Source organism: Clarias gariepinus, chromosome 6 (genome assembly GCF_024256425.1).
Source record: "Clarias gariepinus isolate MV-2021 ecotype Netherlands chromosome 6, CGAR_prim_01v2, whole genome shotgun sequence".
NCBI classification, from domain to species: domain Eukaryota; kingdom Metazoa; phylum Chordata; class Actinopteri; order Siluriformes; family Clariidae; genus Clarias; species Clarias gariepinus.
In genome coordinates, this window is record NC_071105.1 from 18,612,751 (window position 1) to 18,636,965 (window position 24,215).

General features: G+C 39.4%; 1 protein-coding gene across 3 annotated transcripts in view; it reads left to right on the top strand.

Moving 5' to 3' along the window:
- dlgap4b (discs, large (Drosophila) homolog-associated protein 4b) overlaps window positions 1-23,158 on the top strand; it is a 122,582-nt gene extending 99,424 nt beyond the window's left edge. For all 3 annotated transcript variants that reach the window (XM_053498799.1, XM_053498800.1, XM_053498801.1), the window contains 6 exons: window positions 13,674-14,029; window positions 14,145-14,248; window positions 14,791-15,302; window positions 15,855-15,946; window positions 18,509-18,664; window positions 19,037-23,158. In XM_053498799.1, the coding sequence (XP_053354774.1) occupies window positions 13,674-14,029; window positions 14,145-14,248; window positions 14,791-15,302; window positions 15,855-15,946; window positions 18,509-18,664; window positions 19,037-19,255 (1,439 nt within the window). In that variant the 3' untranslated portion in view covers window positions 19,256-23,158. The remainder of the gene's footprint in view (window positions 1-13,673; window positions 14,030-14,144; window positions 14,249-14,790; window positions 15,303-15,854; window positions 15,947-18,508; window positions 18,665-19,036) is intronic.
- The last annotated feature ends 1,057 nt before the right edge of the window (window positions 23,159-24,215 follow it).

The following is a 24,215-nucleotide window of genomic DNA, read 5'->3' on the forward strand; positions in this document are numbered from 1 at the left end:
CTGCATTAAATCGATACGCCTTTGGCAGGACACACACTTTAACAGCACTCATGTTTTTTTTATTTATTATTAATTGTGCCAATTGTACAGCTTTGTGTCAGTTATTATTCCTGTCAGTGTACAACCTTTGAACTGCTCATCAGAGCACGTGCGCGCGCCTTGAGCTAAACGGGGTGGTGTCGGTCAGCCACGCAGCGGCCCCGCCCACTGGCCCACAAGAGAAAAAGCCCCGCCCACTTCCTACACACCCGTAGGGACTGAGTGAGTCTGACTGAGGTCTCTTTCACTCACACTGCTGTTTTATCTTTACTGTCTACAGAGCGAGTCGGTGAGTAGCCTTTTAAATTAAGCTCTATATATATTTAATATATAAGTTGTGAATGGTTAAAAGGTGTTAATTCATTTTCTATAAAAGCTATTCACAGTTCTATATTCAGCTAATTCACAGTGGCTGGTATGGTGAAGGGGCGGCACGGTAGCGTAGTGGTTAGCACTGTGACCTCTCAGCTCCAGGGTCCGCATTCAATTCCCACACAGGCTTGGATCTAAGTTTGGATGGATTTCGTTCAGGTGCTCCGGTTGCCTGCCACAGTCCAAAGACACTTAGGTGAGGTAAATTGGTGTCCCAAATTATCCGTAGTGTGTGAATCCCTGCGATGGATTGACACCACATGCACGGTGTAACCCATCTTGGGCCCCAAGTGTCCAGGTCACCCACAACCCTGTATACAGGATAAAACGGTATGGACAATGAGTGAGTGAGTGATATGGTGAAGGCTTATACGTAACCTCATAAAGAAATTATATGATGAGTGATGCCTTTTGTCTTAGGAGACATTTAACGTTGAAGGAACGGCTCTCATGTGTCTCAGCCTTTTGTAATTCAAGCAATTCAAGAGCTATTTGTACACATACCAACAGTATGAGCATGTTGGAATTTTTTGTACAGGAACTCTCTCAGTCAGTGATTAAAAAAGAAAGATGAAGTAGAATGAACATATAATATAAGAATATATAGAAGAAGAAGAATTTAAGCTAACAGACCATAACACTATACCAGTTATCTAGTACTCTGTGGTACGTTTTAAACATATACTTGTTTAAAACAATCCCTGGATATTGAACTACTGCACTTCATATTTACAGATTGCACTTTTTCTTAAAGGTAACTTGGCGCGTTACAGTTTTTTGCTTGCATAAAATGTTGCGCTTAGAAACTGGTGAAGGAACAAATATTTGCATCCACTATAAAGTGAGCGATAACAGGATCTAACTTGTCAAGTGTTGGTCGTAGCATTAAGTGTAGTAATTAACAGTTAAAAAATTACAATTGTTGGCTAATTTTTGAACAAGGGATCAAGAGGGGAAAAAAGGTGTTAGGACGTGCACTAATAGGTGAAATAATCAACAGTCATGGACATATTTTAGTAACTCCACTCCATATTCCGACCCATGGATTCCATGGATTGTTTTCCTAGACTAGCACCACACTGAGATATGTATTTATAGATATATTAAAATACTGAAATTGAGCCTCGACAGCTCGGTCAGATGAGGCAACATTAATCTGAGTAGGCTTAAGTTACATCACACTAAGAGCTGTGTGTATACCTAAGAATGTTTAAAAGTATAATCATCTCCAGCGCCCATATTTCTATGCAGTTAGTACGCTTTAAACAGCTTCGGTGTGAAAGCAGTGGAGTCGTGTGCATCATAGAGACCGGATTGCAACCGATTGTTTATAAGCAAACAATACACCCTGCTTTTACAATCAGAGGAACTGAACATAGACAGGGTTCCACACAGAATGCTCTTCGTACTGTTCAATGTCATAGCTTTCTGTTCATGCACATTTCAGTAATTATTATTATTATTTTAGCGAAGTAGTATCCTATTTTAAAAAAGCTGATTGTTCTGAAAGAGAGCAAAACTGCGGCTTGTGTATTATAATGTAATGATATATACCCGTAATAACTGTATATATACCTGATATAACCGTAACTCTATCACATGAGCTACTCATTTCAAATATACACTACACAGCAACTGTGGCACAGTTTTGCTAACAGTAGTATTTATTTATTCATTCATTAATTCATCTTCTATACCAATTATCCTAGCCTGTCCCAGGAGACTTCGGGCACAAGGCAGGGTTATCCTTGGACAGGCTGCCAATCCATCGCAGGGCATACATGCACACATAGACACCACACTCACGCAGTCATTCACACACTAGGGGCAGTTTGGGAACGGCAAGTAGACTGATCTGCATGTCTTTGGACGGTGGGAGGAAACCCGAGTACCCAGAGGAAACCCACCATAGGGAGAACATGCAAACTCCATGCACACAGACCCGAGGCGGGAATCAGACTCTCGACCTTGGAGGTGCAACTGGACAGTGCTAACCACTATGCCGCTATGGGATGTATTAATTTATTGATTTATTGATTTATTAATTCATTCAAGTTCTTCTTTAAGTCAGTAACACATAGATATTTTGGAAGCAGATGAGCTGAAGCAAATTATTATTATTGTTATTTTTAAATATGTGATTTTTGCTGAGATCATAGTATGCCTAGTATGTTGAATGTTCAGTCGTGTGTTGTTGTTTTTTTTCCTCCAGTCACCTTTGCAACAAAGGATCAAATCTAGCCAGGCACTTTCAAGTGAAGTTTACATGCCAGTAAGCATAAATTAAAGGAGAGAAATATTTCATCTGACTAGGCTTTTAAATTAGTATTCATTTTTGTTACACAGTATTTCTGAGCAGATGGTGTGCTTAAAGGTTTTTTTTTTTTTTGTTGGTCAGTCATAGGCTGGGATGCTGTACTTTGTGGCAAAGATGGAATGAGAATATGGCAGTGTGCCAGTGTTTTTTTTGGCCGTTAGATTGTGGGCAGAGTGAGTTGGCACAGCCTTAAGAGTTGAGAGCATATTGTAGTGAAAGGACAGGGAGAGAGGCAGAGGGACATACAAGAAATCTACATGGATCATAGCGAGGGACAGGCAGGATGGAAATGGAATCCGTAATGGCACAGCCTATTTTTGTCTTTACCAGGTTATCACTGTTAGGCAGCCTTTTAGCTGATATACATGATTTAATATTAACAGCGTTAGGAGACGCTGACCTGGTTCTAACTGCCGGCCGTTCTTCTAGTCCTGTGTATGAGATGATATTCTGTGCTTTATATTTATGAAGTGCTCTCATGCCGCAGTGTAGGAAAGACTTTTTATCTCCATTATACAGTGAAGGTGTGTATGAAAGTACCAAGAATTTTCCAATAATAAATTTAGTCAATAAACAACTTGAATAAATGGTTCATCAGTTCTGGCCTTCTGTTCTCAGATATTTCTGGAATTAGATAATTCTTTACAAAGCAAGCATTAATACCAAACCATCTGTGAGTAAACTATTCTAATATAGCAAGAGCAGACCTTTTATTTTTGCTCTGTTATTCCACATCTCTAAACATATTATTCCTCATTCATCAGTATCAGTGATCTAATCCTAGTGTGAAGACTTTTACTCTTCTCTAAACGCCTGCTGAGTTTTGTTTGTCACCTGAGCATGAGGAAGTGTAATCACTTTACGTGTCATTTATCTGTTCCACCACCCTGCAGCGCAGATCACATCTGTTTCACTCAGGAATATATTATGTCTGTACAGTACTGTGGAAAACTCTTAGGAGCATCAAGATACATGCTGTAAAGCAGAAATGCTTTCAGAAATACTTGAACTAAACATTTTTACATATATATTGAGGGAAAAAAACAGGAAAGAGTAATAAACAGCAATAAAATTCAATATTTAGTGAGACAACCTTTTGCTTTAAAAACAAATTAATAGTCATTTGTGGAGTTTGTGCAGTTTTGTAAGGAAATCAGTTGTTAAGTTTTAATGAACATCTTGTCAGGCTTTTTTCTATTGTCTAATAATTGGTCTATTACATAATATATTGCTTCCTTTACTGGCATAAAAAACATTTTTTTAATTATTATTTGTACTGACTTTCTAAGTCAGAAGTCATACAATAAACCTTATTGTTCTGCATCAAGCAAAGACAACAACTAGGGATTTTGCTGAAATTACTATAATTGGGTTAAGAACTGTCTAATGCATTATTAAATTCTGTACCACAGTAAACTTATTCCTTAAAGCTTGTTTTAGTTTCATTATGGTATCATGCCTCGATCCTGATCCTTGTTAAGTGCGCACGCTGCAGTTTCTCAGCTATGACCTGCACTCCGCCCTTGCAATGTGATAACAAGGTGTATTTTGGGTTAAACTGCATTGCTTTGACATCTTGGAAGAGAAAAACATTCTTCCTCACACACACACACACACACGCAATATGATAAGAGCTCACAGGATTGGAACAAAACAGCTGTGTAGCCATAAAGAAACCATTTGTTAGTAAGACTAGTCAGAAAAAAAATGCCTTCGGTTTTCTAGGGAGCATAAAGATTGGACTTTACGGAGCGATGAAAAAGGGTCATATGATCTGATGAGTTCTGTAAAGAACTCGGAGGAAACCTTTGGGAACACAGAAACATTAAACTGCACACAGACAGTAAGCAGAGCTCAGAATCTAATCGTAGACCCTGGAGCTATGAAGCAGCAACACTGTCTACTACACCACTATGCTGCCTCGAACTATTACATTAGTGCATTATTACACTATTACAATGCAATCTTTTTTTACTTTATTTTTTTAAACAATAGAATATTAGCATACTCAGTAGTGGACTCAGAATTGGTAATTATTTAAGAGCGAGTTTTTATGTTCAGTCTAGGTTTTACTGGTACTTCCTCGTGGATAATGTATGGTTCGGTCTGTTTTGTGCAAGAGTCTTGGCGTCACAGAGCCCTAGCCAAGTTTAGCCTGGCTGATGATAATGATTAGGTCTCCATCTGCTTAATTGCATGACGGGAAATAAAAGATCTGGCAACAAAAGCAGTCGAAATCAGTTCTTATATCACAAATTGAAAGGGTTTTTCATTCGAAAGGTCAGCTTTCTTCAAGAAGGCAGTAATTGGCTGCATGTAAGCCTTATTTCTGTTCTCTAGTCAAGCTTTAAAACCATTCTGTGCTCAAGGCACTTCAGGAGCTATGCATTATTTAGACTTACAAGAAAGGACGTTGTACATTGAATTCATAAATATGCAATGCATTCACTTTATTTAGTAGTAAATAACACTTTTTTTCTCATCTTTTGTTAATAAATGTGTGAGATGGTGATGAGGATGTTAGTAGATGGCTTTGAAGAGACTGAATTTGATTAGTGGGTGTAGATGTGGTTTCTCTGTTTCCTCGTTTCCTCGAAGGCCTACTTTATACCCAACTCTGTTTCCGGTCTATATTTGGTCACATATGCACCTACGACGTTAACGCCGGTTTCCTTCGAGTCTCTTAAAGATGCCAGATTTAGCCTGTTGCTGTGCGCTCGTGAAGTGTTATTTCGAGGACATGACACTAAGCAGGGACTGGAGCATCATACGGTCGGTATGCAGACAGTAACCATCTCATCCCTCTTTAAGCTCTCCTTCCTTTCAGACAGTCATAAATTACATCATGGTCACGCCCATTAGTTCAGTGATGACGCATACTTTCCCAGAGACACTGTGTAAGGCCGTATACGCATGAACACTGAACGTGTAACCAAGTCACCACACACAGCACTTTCTGTATCTTCCAGAAAGCTTAGTTGCAGCTCTGATCTACGGAGCTTAATGTATGCTGTGCAGTTCGATGCTTCAAGATGAGATTACAGCAAAACGTTGAAAGGAGCCCAACCTGGGCTATGTATGGATATGAAGGAGTATCAGCTGGGTGTTTATTGATCTAACTACCCCTGAAATTCTGCCAGTGGCCAGTCCTTACTGTAATACGCCACATTAATACTTACTGTGGTCCAGCTTGAGCTGTACAACCGGTCGTATTTTTATTCCTCAATCAATTTTTGGCTTCATCGGCAGATTAATCACAATCGATTCTGACTAGGCAAGCTTAGCAGTGTTTATCATATTGTGCGCCTGTCTGCGTTTGTGTGTGTCTGCCGCATGGTTTTATCTCTATCCGGGTACTTAATGTTATAGTTCAACCTCGAGGTGACATTTGGCTGCTCTCCATGATGAAATAGCTTCTTTTAAAAAAAAAAAAAAAAAACCACACACACACATTAAAATTTAAAAGCCCTAATCTTTCTTTTCGCTTTGCCGAGGTTAAGGTTAGGGGTAGGTCTAGGGTGAGCAGTATACAGCAAGCGTAACACACAAAGGCTGTGCCATTGCTGTTCCATGTGGGGTGAGTTCTCTCGCCTGGCACCTAGTGATATCGGATGGGTGTTACCACGACCCTAACCAAGATAAAGCATTCCCTGAAGTGAATGAATGAGCAATACACAAGTCAACCGGGTTAATTATAGCATTAAAATCGTGTGCGTGTGTTTTTGATTGAGAGGACGAGGGGGAGAGAGTGTGAGAAGGGGAGATCAGGTGTTAAGTCCCTGATTCATTGTAAACACAACGCTGCATGTTAACACCATGACTGCTGAATTCCTATGTGCTATCTCATCACAGGGCTACAATCAGCAAAGCTGTCAACATATCTATGGAATGTGTGTGTGTGTGTGTGTGTGTGTGTGTGTGTGTGTGTGTGTGTGTGTGTGTGTGAGAAAGAGAGAGAAAGAGGCAGAGAAGGAGAGGTATGCATGTGCACATGGGCATGTGGCACCAATAAAACATTAAGTTTATCACATTAATCAGCATTGTAAGTACTCTGCTCCTGTTAAGCACGTTAATCAGACTCGGCTCTACTTTCAGTTCATATTTAGTCATTTATTGGTCCTGAAAGTCCTTCTGTTATGACTAAAAGATGTCTTAGCATTCTATATAAGCAATTTCCCTCTGGGATTAATAAAGTTATTTGAATCTTGAATATATATAGGGTGTTTTTCTGATCGGTCTGTAAACAGATTAGTAGGTTGGTAATTTGAGGCTTTCTACATGGACTGTAGTTACTTTGAGTGCAGCATTGGTAAAAGCACAGGAGCTTATAGGGTAAATAAGATGGAAGCCTCCTTGTCCTGTTGTCATAAAAACAGTCTGCTGTAGATGATTTAGCCAGTCTCAATAGTCTTTACCCCATAGTCTCAGTGTTTAAACATTGTTAGTCAGAAACTTGTAATCCCCCCCCTCCGCCTCTTTTACCCCAGATGTGGTGAAAATGCTCTGACCTGTATAATAGGGACAATATATATGAAGCCAGGCTTTTCCAGATGAGGATTGTACAAAAAAAAATTATTTGTTACACAACCACGGTCTTAATTCTAGTTTATTTTAATCAGTCTGAATAAATCAAATGTTAATTAGCATTTTTTTTTTGTTTATTCGTAGTTCTACAGAATGGGCTTTTCTTTACTGAAACTTACGCATGTTTACTTCAGAAAATATATAATAATACATTTGTTTTATACATAACCGTGAAGAATACCCTAAGCTGCTTTGACTGCGGCTAAACCAATTTTACCATCCCATCATAATCAGACTACTTCCTTCAGTCTCTTCTCACGGAGTCCGGTTTCTGAGGTCATACGTAGCGTCCCAGAGCTGACCTGACAGCGAATGCCGACTCGAGTCACACCCAGGCATGCAAGACGTCTCAGCATTTCACTGATTGATGTCAGAGTTGGAGCTGAACAGGAACCAGCTTGTCACATATCTGTGCTGATGAGTACGATGAGATTGTTTGTCTTTGAGGAATTCATTTAAATGTCTCTTGTCATCACTGTCATGTTAATTGATGTATGAACAACCAGAACCAGTCACGTTGCGGTATCAGTTTTTTGCTTTAATGTGAGCTGATGCTCTTTCGTTCTTGCTAGCATACTTTGGTGGTGCTTTTAATGTTTGAAGAGCTACTATAAAATAAAAAAAATAAAAATTTGTAATAAGATATTTAAAATGTTTTCTACATACCTGTAATGCACCGAAAGGGAGTGTTTGGTTGACTTGACTAAGTAATGTTTGTGTTTGGGTTAGGCACTGCCTCAGGCATTGTATTATCTTTCAGCTAAATCAGCGATTTATGTGCGTTAGGACTCTTCACATATGCACTTAACATGGCATACGCTGACGCTGCAAAGAACGAAAGACTGGAACAGTCTACAGCCCAACTTCTGAAGCTCCAGGCATTAGAGATGTGAAATAAAACATAGTGGGACCTTGAGTGTGAAATAAAACATGGCGGGACACAGTGTTTATATCATAACAGCGCACACACTCTTGTACAAAATAGTGATTTAGACACTATTATAATATGTATTGATGAAAGAACAGTTTGTAATGTGTTTAAGGTTACATTTAATGCTGTGGACACCTACAGACGTAGCAAATGCGAACAATTATTTTAAAATCAGCCTCACGGTTTTCTCTTTCTCTTCAAATTAATAAGACAAAAAGCACAGCTTGTTCTTTTACCGAGAAAGTGGAAAGCAAACACTCTACTTTTCTGGAGACTCTCCTGTGCTACAACTTACTCACCATTACATCAGTAGGGGTGTAACTGTGTGTACATGTAAATGTTTTGTCAGCAACATGCTAACACGTAAGACTCAGTGTTTTAGATCTAACAAACGAATATGTCGGGAAAAATCCAAAAAAAAGTTAACCACCAATAATTGTACATGATTCTGTTTTTACATAACATGATTTGCTTAATCTGTTTATTATTTGGTTTAGATTATTATGTGTAGATCATACGCTCATATGTCCCTCTGTAAGAGCTGTTGCTATAGAAACAACACTGTATAATAGACTGTCTGACCAGCTAGAAACACTTTAGTATTTCTTAAAACGGTGTAAAAGGTGTTTGCAGTGGCATCGCTTCGCCAACCTTATACAATGTCAAATAATGTCTTCTCCGGTACAACCCAAAGACTTTCAGTAGGGTTAGGATTAGGGATGCACCGAAATTTCGGCCGCCGAACATTTTCGGCCGAAATAGCATTATCGGTTTCGGCCGAAACGTAAGAAAGCGACGAAAATAAAAGCCGAAATTGTCGCCACGCCTCTCCCATCCTCCCGTCTCGTTCGCGCTGTCATTACGCATCAAACACGGAGTATGTCGGCGGTTTGGAAGCACTTGGAAGCAAGTTTTGTTATTGTTAAACAGCCTTATTACTGTTATTTATTATCAATAAAAGTTTGATTGCTTAATTAATTTGTAGTTTTTTTTAATACAAACAAAAAGAAAATATTTTAAACATGTTTTTTAATGAAGCCATTTTCGGTTTCGGTATCGGTTTTCGGCCAAGTGCATCCAAAAATTTCGGTTTCGTTTTCGGCCCAGAATTTTCATTTCGGTGCATCCCTAGTTAGGATCAGTATATTGTGGTGGACGAAATCGAGGATTCAGCAGCACTGTTGTTTAAAGGGGTCATACAGGCCTACATGCACTTTTTTTTAAGTCGTTTGGACTGAACTGTGTGTTAGGAGAGTGCGTACACAACCACTCTACGATGATAAAGAGCCGCCCAGTGGTTTTCTTTTCATTTATTACAATAACATGCCCCTTCTAAAATCAGGCCAATCGCAAATGCCTGTCGATGTGACACCACACCACAAGAGGCCGCACCTACACCAGTTGATTGACACTGGTGTTTTAGCAAAGACCTGCCCCGAGTGAGAGAAAGCTCAGCAGAGGTCATAAGCATTTAAATTAGCATGTACTGAAACAGGTTGAAACAGGTTGCTGAGAACAGAGCTAGTTTTAGTTCAAAGTAGTGTTTTTTTTACACAATCCTTCTGAATTTTTAATTAACGTATAATACAAACTTTTCATTAGGACCCTAAAGATCATATTAACATTTAATGAAAAATAGGATGTGTAGGACCTTTAACAAAAATAGGATGTGTAGGACCTTTAACAAAACGTGAAGTGCTGAAGTTAAACAGCCGTCATTATCCAAATCCCAACATGAGTCACAAACACAAACCGGTCTGATATCCGGCACAAGAACCGGTGCCGAGTGTTCAATAGAGAATTATGTTTATAACCGCGAGTTAAGTTCAGTGCTATCGTTTGAGTTGGGAAGTACCTTCATGTTTTTTTTTGTTTGTTTGTTTTTTTCAGTTCAGGCGTGTCCTGATTGGTGGGAATTAAAGGGAAGTTCTGACTCAGCCTTCGAGACATAAATGTATATATCATCTTACACAATCCATTAGGAAGCTACTGTATTACAAAGCCAGTAAAGAGGCTTCAGCATCGTCTGAGGCCTAGTCACTCAGCAGCAGTGGGAGGTATCGCTGCTCGTATGACGTGACTCACGAAGCTGTAAGCCGTCATAGGAGTAACAGCCAGCAGGGTTGTCTCAGCTGACTCAGATGTACAGCGTGTTTTTTTGCCCTAGGCTGGAATTCCCCGTTCACACACGGTATATCTAAAGCACCAAATTAATCTAAATATATTCAGAGGGAAAAAAGGGGGGGGGGGCATTTGATGTAGGTGATTATGACATGAGTCAAAGTGTCTGGAAACTTGCATTAAACATGCCTTTATGATTATCTAGGCTTTATCTGGTGAGCTAGGAATGATAGCTGAAAATAGTAATCTGTTTTTGGTGATCCAGATGTTCTGTGCAGTTTGAGCTGCTCACAGTGCGGCCTCGGTTCCTGTTCTTGGCTGACAGAAGTGGATCCTGATGTTGAAACCTCAAAGCTTGACTTTTGGCGTGTTCTGAGAGGTTTTTCTGCTCACTACGGTTGTACGGAGTGTTTATTTGAATTATTATAGCCTTCCTGCTCAAAGCAGCCTGTTCATTCTCTCAAATCAACTATGGATGTCTGCCCACACTGGAGGTATTCAGATCTTTTAGGATAAAAGCCAGGAGATCAATAGTTCCTAAAGAAAACCTCAAACCAGTCCATCTGGCACCAACTACAATTCCATGCTCAGAGTTACCAAGATCACATTTTTCCACATCCTGATGTTGATGTGAACATTAACTCAACCTGTACATCATGTGTATCTGCATGATTGTGTACAGTGCGCTGTTACCACATGATTGTCTGTATTTGGGTAATTGTATGATTGTATGATTGGGTAATTCTATGAGCAGGTGTACACGTGTTCGTAATAAGCACTGTCGAGACCGCAAATACACGTTTGCGAACACGTGACTACAATCACGACAGTGGATGGCGTCAGTACCGTTATTATAACGGTATTATTATTGTCAAGTCAAGTAGGCTTTTATTGTCACTTCAAGCGTATATAGTTTAGTACACAGTGAAGCGTAACAATGTTCCTCCAGGACCAAGGTGCTACATACAACATAAATTAGCAAAAATCTAGCTAGCTACTTAAGAAACCTAATTAGCTGGCTAGCTGAGACAAGACAGATTGACATGACAACATAAATTACCAAAAAACTAACTAGCTAACGTGGAGACCTAATTAGCCAGCTAGCTGGAACAGGACAGATTGACATGACAGATTATTATTTAGTGTCTATGAAATATTAAGTGACTATGTATTCATCAGAGGAGTGTAAAAAAAAAAAGCCAAAAAAAACAGAACTTATGATTGCCTGATTACGTACGCGATTACCTGATGCATGTGAAAACAAATGAGAAAGGTAATAATTACAAATAAGACGAATATGCTGTGCTTTACGCTTTATAAAATGATGTCCAGGTTGGAATGTTGACTAATACCGACATTTTAAGATTTCTCTTTAAATGCTAGCTAACTGTTCTGTTGTGAATCCCAAATGGTATAAAATGGAAAGCTAGTGAGCTATGTAGGGTGTATAATCCCTTGTTCCACAAAGCAAGTAGGGGTTAGAGAGGGATTTGAAGTTCAGAGGCAATACTGAAAGACTTATTTTACTGGCCAAGTGTTTATTCGATATCATTAATGATATGTTTTTGTACTAACAGTGCTACTGTAACTGGGGTCATATGTGGGTTTTGGCAAATGCCATCCAGAAGTTGGCCAGATATCGTGACGTCACAAGCAAAAGCATTATAGATTGCTGTGATTGTTACATTTTGTTTAACAGACGGTCTGGCAGGATCCCGGGCTGTCTTAATGATGTTGCGCAAGTCTACTCAAGTTCATGTTTCTGGAAGCAGAAAGACTTGAAACACACATTTAAAAACAAGCAACACTTAGCACGGCTCAACTGTAACAGCAGCTCTTTTTATCTCGCCTGTTCACGCTTAATCTCTGTCACGTGTTTGCACATGGCTTTGAATACCTGCGACTGGAGGAAACAGGAACAGGAATTCTTTCATGGCATTGTACTCCAAAGCTGTCTGTCTGCTTGCTGTGTGCTTCCTGTCAGTTTTTTTTTACCTCATTAACATGGTGAGATTTAAATTGAACATTGTTTGATAAAGATTTACACACAAGTGAAATAAGTGTGGGCAAGTCAACCAAAACCCTACTACAGGCCTGAAAACAAAATCTAAGCTCCGGCTCATTATGTATATGGAATGCAGAGGACTAAATATATAAAATTGTTGAAACTAAAACAGCGAGTGGGAAGATTACACTGAGCTCGTTCAACCCATTGCTGTGTCCTGACAACACCCAGTATGCATCTGTTAGCTTATGCGACGCAGCCTTGAATGCTCACACACATATCTGCAGATGCTGCTTTTACACTCTGTTGTAAAACCCCACACTCCCCCACCCCCCACCTCACTCGACCCAAACGCATATTCACACGTGCACTCGCCCACCTACTGAGAGACGGGGCTGGATCAACAAGCACAGCACTGGAAAAAGGGGGAGAAGGGCAGCCATTTGCGTCACAGAGCAGCGTACAGTAACAAACACGGGTAACCTACACGCATGCAGACAGGAATGGAAACAGTTTTGTGCGAAGGATTAACAATTTTGGATAAAGCTCTGCCAGATTGGGATCCTCATAGTTTCCCTCGAGGTATTTTTGTGTGTGTGTTAATATCCACACGGTTTAATTCTGTTATACAGAGCAGGATATTCAGGTTTTTAAAAAAATATTATTATTTATCAGCAGTGCTTCATCACATATTGCATAACGTCTACTTACTTAAGACATTCATCTTTTGTTGGCCTTAAGCAGCAGTTTTTCCTTCTGGATCTGTTTTTTTTTTTTATCTGTGCATCTATACATCAGTTTTATTGACTTAAAGATCAGCAGTTTATCTAGTGAGTCAATACAACAATACATAAAAAAAAAAGAATAGTAAAAGAAAAAAAAACCTGTGGTGTAATTAGTAAAAATATTTAGAGCCAGTCCTGACTTCCTGCATCAACCTTATTTCCTGGGTTTTACCCACATGCATTCTGTCTCAAATACTTGGTAGTGTGGGCTGAATGAATCCTTTATTACAGAAATGCCATGACCTCTCACACACACACACACACACACACACACACACACACACACACACACACACACTCTGGCTGGGAGAAATAAATCATAGCTGCCAGTTAGCACCGTTCAGTGTTTCCTTTTCTCTACAAATCAAGTTATTGGTAATTACACGTCTCGTCCTGTGTGCCGTACATACCACGTCGATTGGTAGTCGTTATTCAGGAAATGTCATCAAGATGCGAATGCGAGTGAAGCTTTTTTAGACAGTTCAGTGAATTGGACATTTTACGCTCTTCTCTTCTCAGTCTCAACATGCATAACGACGTGTAAGAAGATAGCTCCGCCCCCTGTCCCGCCTCGCAATTCCACCTCCAAGCCCTTTATCTCAGTGACGGTGCAGAGCAGCACCGAATCGGCGCAGGACAGTTACCTGGACAACCACGACCACAAGAGCCAGACCAACGGCAGCTCGTCAGACAGCAGCCTGACAAAAGGCTCACGGAGTCACACGACCGGGCTTGGACCTCGCGAGCCGCAGGTTCCAGCGGCTGTGGTACTTTCACCGGAGTCCTCTCGCGAGCTGCAGAATGAGCAGGTGAAGGCAGGCGGAGCAGCAGACGAGCCCGTACCCCGTCGCAAACTTTCCTCTATCGGAATACAGGTGGGTGCATGTTTCAGGCCGGATTTTTGTCCCCTTTTTCCTTTTAATATAGTCTAAGTGAGCTTTGATTATAAATGAGTGTTAAGAAATCCTTTGCTTTTTGATAAAACAAAAGGTGGACAGCATTCAGGAAATTCAGACCCGAGTCGAGACACCGCCACCGCCGCCGCCACTGGCCAGATTCCAGTCGATCGGAGTGCAGGTGGAGGACGGCTGGACGTGAGTGCTTCCTATTCTGTTGTTTTCTTCCTTCCGCTTCCTGCAATTTCATATTTTATTAATATGTTTTAAGCAGAAGTACGTCTGTTGTGTGAGATGGAGATTTCACCAGTATTAGGCCATTATGAATTATAAAAAAATTATATTTGTACTCAACAGACAAACCATGCTGTTTAACTTATAAAGATATATAAAGATAGGTTTCTATGCCTATCTGTAAAGATAATTATCCACTAGAGACTTTTCTTGCTTCCTGCCAGGTGCAGCTCCGTCTGCTGTTATAGTAGATCTTTAAATTCAGCACTTTTTAGTTTGGAATTCTGAGCTGTGTCTGCTGGTCTGTGCATAGGCTTACACATATATCAGTTACAGATAAGTCAGAATCAAAGGACGGGCTTTTGGGAACTGTTTACCACATTTTTGGCAAGATTTGAAAGAATAGATGTCCTGCTCCTTTTAGCATGTACCATTACTATTAAATGTGGTCTCGGTTAAATCTATTTACTAATGTTTTTTTTTTCTTCCCCTTCTTCTTCTCACAGACTTAGCCGCTCCAGTAGTATGGCATCTAAGCAGGAAACTGACTCAGACACACAAGATCTCTCTCTCAACTCTGTCACCAGTGTCACATCCAGCAACGCTTCCAGACCCACTGAGAAAAAAGTCATGGTGAACAGCTCCAGCCAGTCCGCGGACTTCAACGCTCAAATTTCTCTCGACAACGGCAGCCACGACGACGACATTGTGACGACCAGCGGCCCTTCCCGCCAGCTCCTGACTAATCGCTCGACAACACGAAGCAGCTCTTCCTCGTTTTCAGAGAGTTTAGACCCTGCCCTCGACCCCTCCTCCCTGCCACCGCCCGACCCCTGGTTGGAGAGTGGCAACGGGACTGGAAATGGAGGCCCCACGCACACGTCGTCAGGTGGCATGTCGGCATGCCGGCGAGATGGGCACTGGTTCCTAAAGCTGCTGCAGGCGGAGACCGCACGGATGGAGGGATGGTGCAAACAGATGGATGAGGAGACCAAAGAGCACCAGCTCTCAGAAGAGGGTAAGAGAGGACGAGAACCTGACAAAAAAAAACAACTTATTATTAAACGCTGGTATATAAATTCTAATGTGCTACATTTATTTCGCTGAATTTAAACCCTAGTGCCATCTGGTGGTTTCCCACATAGTTCATGTTGCAACTACTGAAAGCCAAAAGTGACCAGTGTTCCATAGGTCATTTTTCAACTGTTTGTATGACCAACCAAATGGTCCCCGTTTGAGACACCAGTGAGCCATAACACTAACACCACTACTAGGTTATTATATACAGAATCACGGACAGCCAATGCCTGTATGTCCGGTCCGATCCCACCAGAAAATCTAATGAAGCACAAATAGGACTCGGCGTTCAAGGTTGTTGGTCCAGGCTCCAAATTCCCCAGATTCAAGTTCGATCAACAAGTATCCATGGAATGTACTGGACAAACAAATTTAATCCATGGAGGTCCGACCCTGGAACTTGCAGCACTTAAAAGATCTACTTCTAATGTCCTGGGAAACTGCTATTGATCAGTATGTCTTTCACATCGTGTGTATGTGTTTGTGTGTGCAGTGCTTGGTAAGGTGCGCAGTGCAGTGGGAAGTGCTCAGCTCCTCATGACGCAAAAGTTTCAGCAGTTCAGGGGGTTATGTGAACAGAATTTGGTAAGTCCCTCTTCCTTTGTCATCTTTATTTCACTACTTTATTTTAAGTATGCAATCTACTATGATGCTACTCTATCTATATAGAGTAGCATCATATATTAACCATAGTATCTACAGATACAGCTGTAGACTATTATAATACACATACTGTAGTTATGAAGCAAAATGTACTTCCTTAAACCAGAGTGCACTGACTCAGTCCGCTGATTAGAGCGGTGGATGAAGTGCAGATGTCTGTTGATATGTTGTTGAAGTGTTAAAGAGCAAATATGTCATGAAGCTGAGAGTGAAGCCAAGGAGACACGAGATCAGACCAGCTCTGTTTACATGCAGGCTAATAATCTGTGAAAACTCCCAACAGCTAGTGCAGAGCAAATACGGAAACACTGCAGGTAAACGTACTAATAAATGCAATGACTGAGTTAGTGATTGAGATACTACAGGCAGATACTCAATATAATTTTAAAAAGCTGCTGAAAACATTTGCATTTGTTTTAGTGTTTTCTGCTATAAATTTGTTTATTTTATTATTACTTTATTACACCTATTGTGTACATGTGATTACAACAATTTGTTACTTATGTTAATTGTTATTTATGCTATACAACAATTATGTATCAAGGCCTTTATTCTTCAAAACCTGCTGAATCATACTGTAGCAGATCAGCTGAGCATAGAGTCAAAAATGTGTATTCAGTACTTGCTCAATCCATGGCTGCTTGATTGCTTCCTGAAGTATATAGTATCTTCTATATATGTAGAGATAATGGTTTCTTTACCATTGTCTAACAGTTTGCTGTTGGGTTTCGGGCTAAAGATTACTCAAGACGGCTGAAGAAGCTGAATAGCGTTGTCACACAGCCAGTTTCTTACTAGTTTTTCAGGTGATTAGCACAACTCTTCAGCCAGTTAGCCTAGAATTACTTACTGACTGTGATTGTTTTGTGTACAGAGAGAACTACAATACATGGCACATGTTGTGGCATTCGACCGCTGTAGAATGAAAATTATGATAAGGATATATGGTTAAGATTCAATTATTTGTCACGTCTACCTTACAGCATTTTTTTTTGCATATCCCAGTAGGGATTACAGCACCCCTGGAGCAGATGGGGTTAAGGGCCTTGCTCATGGTCTCAACATTGGCACCTTGGCGGTTCTGGGTCTTGAATCCCCAACTTTCCCTTTAGTAACCCAAAGACTTAACTGTTTGAGCCACTATCACCCCAATTATGGACCTGTGCTGAGACTAAAACTATCGAAATCTTTTTAAAACACTACCATTTATTGGATGTGCAGACATAACATCATCTTTGGTACAGTACCAGTACTCTTGGTGAAACTCTAATTACCTCACTTTGGTGTGGATTACATGTAATACATCTTTAAAAAGAGATGTCTAGCCAGGTACATGAGGTGCCTGATGAATAAATTCAGAATGATTTTATAAAAATAGAGTTAATGTTACCATCCTGAAATTAATTATTTCATTTGTTTAAGTGTTTGGATCTGATTATTATTCTTTAAGAGTTTGTCAGTGATTGCAGTTTTCTTTGTTAATATGACATATTGTAGACATGTACTGTTTTAAATGACTGTGAAACAAGTTAGCTAGAGCTCGTAATATTAATAACATAAAGCATGCAATATTTCCTGTTGCAGAGTAGCACAAATCCATCTGTCCTGATGTCCTAAAACATAAAGCTACTGCCTTACCTCTGACTTTTTCAAATGACTAACGGCGAAGCTAAACAAACATCTGTGTGACTTGCCTAGCAGCCAGCAGTACCCTAACATTTCAGAATCCGGTTTATTGGCCAAGGATGTTGACATACGCAAGGAATTTGATTTCAGCTGTTGGTGACCCTCAGACTTCCATAACAACACTTTATATTTTGTTTATAGACAGACACTATTTATAGTACGACATTCAAGAACTATACAGATTAAATAAATACCGCAATATACAGAGTATGTAACATCAGCAATGTATGTAAAGGGAGTGATCATGGTAGTGCGAATAACAGTAGTTTGCATCACATAAGATAAAGTATTTTGTGACCGTTATATCTTTGCGGAGGCTCTGATCTAGAGCAAAATTTAAATATCTCATTCATACAACTAAGCAGTTAAAGGATTAAGAGCCTTGTGGCAGCTTGGCAGCGCTGTGACTTCAATTCACAACCTTCTGACTAGGAGTCTTAAGTTTTAACAACAAAGCGTCCACTGTACTACTCTCAGAGCTGTGCTGTTCTGGAAATCAAACTCCTGACCATGCCAGTGAGAGGACTGGGACTGTAAATTACCCTTAATAAACTGGGTGTTTCATTTTTGCCTTGTGCCCAGGGTTACACTGCCCTCTTGTGTACAAAGAAATGAAGACAGTTTCACAACTTTTTGTTTAACGTGAATTTCCAGTAACCCTGGCACAAAATGTGACTAGGGAAAAAGTCCTTCTTCATGTGTCACACCCATTTTTAAATTCATTGAGAACCAGTAGGAATTTGGAGTAGCCATCCCATCTTCATGTGTGCTTTCTTTCTGTATGGCTTTCTCCTGTAGAATGTGAATGCTAACCCGAGGCCCACAGCACAGGACTTGGCAGGATTCTGGGACCTTTTGCAGCTCTCGATAGAGGACATTAGCCTCAAGTTTGATGAGCTCTACCACCTCAAATCCAATGACTGGAAACTGGACCGAGAATCCCCAGACAAACAGGTAAGTTTTTGTAAGGAATCGTATAGTCAAACTATTTTATCAGCCAATCCATGGGCTAAAAATAAACAATGCACTGTATTTATTGTATTTTCGCATAAAAGGGCTATTATTTATTGTTTTTCTGAGTTTCTAGTCATGTGTAAACACGTAGTAGAAAAAAAAACATATTAACAACATGCGTGAACTGAATAGCCTGATTATTTGAGCTACAATTGAATCTCAAATGAAACTATTTGAAACCGATTTAAGATATTATGGCATTCTGTTTATGTGCATGCTTAAATAATTTGATAACTGACGAATTCAGCTAATGATCAGCTCCTTTGTGTGCAATGAGTGTAATCACAATTATTATGAACGTTTCATCTACAGAAAAATCAAAAGCAGGCTCCAGCTGTGCCAAAGAAGCCTGGAAAGAGCAAGGCAGTGCTGAACCGTGAGAAAAGCAATGACACAGCAGATAAACAGAGGCAGGAAGCTCGCAAGAGACTGATGGCGGCCAAGAGAGCACAGTCGGTCAAACAGAACTCAGCCACTGAGAGCTCAGACAACATCGAGATCTACGTCCCCGAAGCTCAGACACGCCTCTAAGATAGGTGAAATGAGGGACCACAGGCCCACAGCTCGTACATGTGGGGAGGGGAAAGAGAAGACAAGAGTCAGAAGACATTAGAGCACTCCATGGATCTGCTCTGATATGAAAAGCGAAATACACCTTATGATGGTGGCAGCCTAAAGTCAAGAATGGGGAAGGTGGGAATTGTGGACACCCCACATGAAGAGCTTCTCTCTTCAGAGACTGCCAAGGAAAACCTCACAAAGACTTATTGTTATTATTATTATTATTATTATTATTATTACTGATAATTATATCACCTAAAGTCTATATCAGACTGTTTTAAATGTTCTTATATCTTGGATAAGAGATTTAATCTATGTGGACTAAGGTAGCCACACTTGTTTTTTTAATTATTATTTGTGTTGTTTTTTGTCTTTCACCATCCTGCCATTCAGTAGAAAATCCTCCTCTAAAGTCTCCATACCCACATTTGCTTGGAGGATGCCTTTCTTTCGTATGCCCTTTTTAAAACATTTGTCTTCCTTTTTACTAATTTGGTCTATTGATTTCAGCCTCTAGTACAAGCTATAGAAAGTATTTCTTCATGATAAACAGTAACGGATAAACAAAAAGGCTGTTAGAATGAAAAAGAATGCCGTTGAACCGTAGGACACACTCTTTAGTTCATCCAGCTGTTTATTTTCCTAACCGCTTGACTTTTCCTTCATTTTAAGCTTTCATACCATTTCGGGTTCTTGCCTAATGTTAATGCACATACATTTTGAAGGAGGAATGGGTACGATCCTGTTCTTAAATGGGGTTAAAGCAATAGCTTAAAGGAAAATCACAATCATAAAAAATCAAACTAGATCTAGGAAGGATTGATGGGTTTTGAAGAAATGATTGGGAGTTTGAATATCTTTAAAAACCATATAATTAAACCAAGTATATATTTGACTGAACTACACCAGATAAAACACCATTTATTGGCTGTTTATTTATTTTTTTCACTTACGTTTCAGCATTTTGCTAATGAAGGTAAAAAGGTAAGACACATTATGTTATGTACTATTAAATCTACAAACTCTTTGCCACCGTTCAGAAACGTAGCGCTCTAATTATAGCTCACAGGTACAGCCTGATCACACATCATAACCACTGCCAGTTTTAGTATCCTGAAAAAGTCAGTTTCGTTTTTGATTGATTTTTATTTTTTATTTTTTACTGTAAGAAAATATTTTATCATGACTGGGAAGCAATTAATGAGTTCACTCTAAAATGTCGACTGTTTAAATAATCTTTTTTTCTTTAGACGTATTTAGTCATTTTAAAGCTGTTCAACACAATACATTTCAGTGTTCAAACAATCGTAAGGTAGACTATGGAGTGACAGCACCTCTCTGTGGATATTTGGGTCTTACTTCCTGTGAGTTTTCCTGACAAACTGAAGGCATTTTATTCTGCGTTCATATTCAACCTTTTTTTTTTTTTTACTTTGTGTACCTTGTTATTATTTATCCTCCATGAAGTTACCTGTCTGTTTAAAGAAAAATCATTAAATTCTTTAATTTTATATGCATTTTTAGGTGTCAATTGAAACTTTTTTTTTTTTTACTGGGTTACCTTATGCGGACAGGATTTTTAAAGAGGTGCTCTGATTGTGAACTACATTTGCACCTGACTGGCGTTATAACAAAACTCAAACTGCATTATCTGTATTTTTTTTTTAGTATTGATAATTTATCCATGCTGCTTTACAGACAGGTAATCATGTTTCTTTAGTTATTAGTCAAGCACTGTCAGGCTTAAAGCATGCTGACATTCCTAAGGGGTAACATGAGTTCATTTGGGTCATGGGCAACAGGAAGCTGATAACACTTTTGTAACAAAATGGCTCCAGGCTTTACAACTCATGCTTAATGCTTTTTTTAAAAATGAATTTTAAAGACTTGAATGAAAATGTAAAATCCGCACATGCTCAGGACAGATATGAATCCTGATTAACAAGGAATTCTTTTATCTGCCTCCCTCCATTTAAAAAGTGACATATGTGCATTTAAAAAAGGAAAGACCCATCCATTGGCCCACCTGCTTTCTTTAAACAGACCCACACACACAAACACTCTGTGCGATGAAATGGTTGAGTGATTGGCTCCCTTTGTCTGCAGTGCTGTGTGTTAGCCAGGCCAGTGATGGCTCCCTTTGCTGTTTGCAGTAATGGTGTGAATGGGATCTCCTCTCTTTCCACTCCTGCTCCCCATTTGGCCTGGGGGTGAGTCGTTAACGCCTGCGGCTTTGTGTGCTGATGGCCTACGGCTTATCCCTCCGCAGGGTTTAAAGGCATGTCTGACAAATCCGTGCAGAACTACTTCAGCAGCCCCATTTCTAAATCAGGTGAAGTGGGGTTTCAAGTCAGTCAATGAAGTATGCTTATTCAGGGTGTGAGATTCACTAAATAGAGTGCTCTCTGCAGGTTAGAACAAATCATGTTGGAAATGAATCATCTGTAGTGCACATTGCTTCTCTGGTGTCTCATTATTTATTACACGATAGCAACAGCAGCTGGTTAGATTGTAATTTTCCAAAACGGATTCTAGAGGAAAGGCCTAAAATTGTTAGAACACTACAGGGCATAAAGTGCAAACATGAGTCACTGCCAGCATATAGGATTGTCGGCTGTGTCTGAGACTGTAACTTGAATTATGATCATTTTTACACAGTTTGGGTAAAGGTACGTACGAAATGGATAAGTAAATTGTAGATATTGGAAAATTTTGAGAGTTTATTTTTGATCCAGGAAATGATGAAGCAAATTGAATCACGTTTTCAAGGCTCTGTGTCTGTTACGCTAAAGCTGGGAAATGAAAGACAATGTAAACATAAGTCGAGTGTTTTTTCAACCATAGACAGCTGGTACAGTACATGGTGAAATGAAACAAGACTGCTAGATGAACAGTTTCTTCTAAAAACCACTGAAGCGCTAGGATTTTCCTGTTAATGCTGGATCTTACAGATCCACATTCCTCTCACTTTCAATCAGTTTGTATAACATCTTTGTGCTTATTGAATTTCTTTTAGGACTCTGTTCATTTAATGTATTTATGTTTTTAGCTTTGCAAAAAAAAAATTCTGAAAATTCTTTCTTACATGAAGTAGAAATGTTTTTAGATCTTCCATCTGTTCCTTGTTTTTATTCACTCTGGTCTAATTGTATTTTACTTTGCGAGTCTGTTTTCTTGATCATACTGTATACAGTATGCGGGCTTCCCTTAGGACCACGGTGGACCGATTACACTCTGTGTCTGCTTTGACGCCGAGTGGGTTCAGGAGCTGGGAATCCATTTCATCTGTTGGACAGCAGAAAAAGCCCCATGTGTGGAACGGTGCGGACAGTATTTTGTAGACAACTTTGAATTGAGAGACACTCTGAAGGGACATTCGGTTTCTGCCCTGCTCGCGCTGCTTAGGTTCTAAACTTTTTAATATACCTCTTATGTAACTGACATGCAGCACAATTTTGGTAGGTTACAGCCAAACTGGGTTAAGGGAAGCCCAAATGGTGACCCTGTACTGACCCTGCACCCTGCACTCAGCCGTAAGTGTACACTTCTACCTGGTTTTCATCAACCTGACCTGCAAAAAAAGAGCTAGGCTTGCTCTCAATACTTTGTTTCTCTGGCTATGGTTCACTTTTAAATCCGATTGGTTATAATCCAGGGGCTATATGAGGGAAAAGAACTTAACATTCAATGCAAGCATCTGTAGCAAAAAAAAAAAAATGACATAATTGTTATAATAATTGATATTTTATGAGACAAGCACATATTTTACTGACTAGGATTTGTTAGAAATATCTAATGCTATATAAATTTTAGGCTGTGTATGTCAGGGTCTTTTGTTTTAGTAAGAAATACAATAAAATGGACTTAAGTTAAGGGTGTTTATTGGCTTCTTGTTTTTGTTCTGTATTTAATTTGAAAGATCTCAGTCAATCCCAATGTGAGCATAAAGTGTGTTTATACATGACTACTGATTCTTTTGCAAATTTTAATTGAAAAAAAAAGTTCAATAGGAACAGTGTACTTGCAGTACTGGTTAATTAGGAATTTACATCTCTAATGATTCTCCTTCAGAGTGTGACAGTTGTCATTTAAATCTTTCTGGATTGGCTAATTTTATATTTCTGGAGTGTTTTACTGACATTCTAGCAATATACAAGTACAAAAGTAAAAGAAAATATTGTTCTGCAAGGCTTAGATGTGATATATATAAAAAAAAAAAAACATGCAAGGTAATCACCACACAACCTGTAGGGCAAATGCAACATCATACAATACAATATGTTCAACACTCTGTGATAAATTATAGCGGATAAAGGTACCATGGTAATCTGATGGTACCTGTAATAGGAAATATACATACCATGGTATTTTTGACAGAACACTGGTTCTTCTTTGCTGATATGGTGCATAGTAGTACCATGTACCCCACCAAAGTACATGGTTCTACCATAGGACCATGGTATATGTACTGTAGTATGGTTCATGCCACTACTATATACTATAATGTGGTAGTATGGAGCAAGTACCAGGACGCTGTTAAAATTGTTTTACATGTGCCATAATGGTAATATATTTATAATAACTACTGCAGTGACATTTTACCTTTTATGGTACCCTCCAAAGGTTTATGCACAATATTTTGGTAAATAGCATGGTACTTATTGGGTTCTACAGTGACACAGTTCAAAAGTTCAGCAAGCAAATAATATTGTACTGCCTGTACTATATCTTAGCAGCAATATGTACTAATATTTACAATATGGTTCAGGATGTACAAACACAAAGTATTGTGTTACCCACAATAGTCATATCAGGGTACCTACCATAGTATTTACCAATGTATGGTGGAAGGTAGCATAATACTACCATGGTACCCAGTATACCTATGATATATTATGGGATGTCTAAGGTATCATGGTAATACTATGGT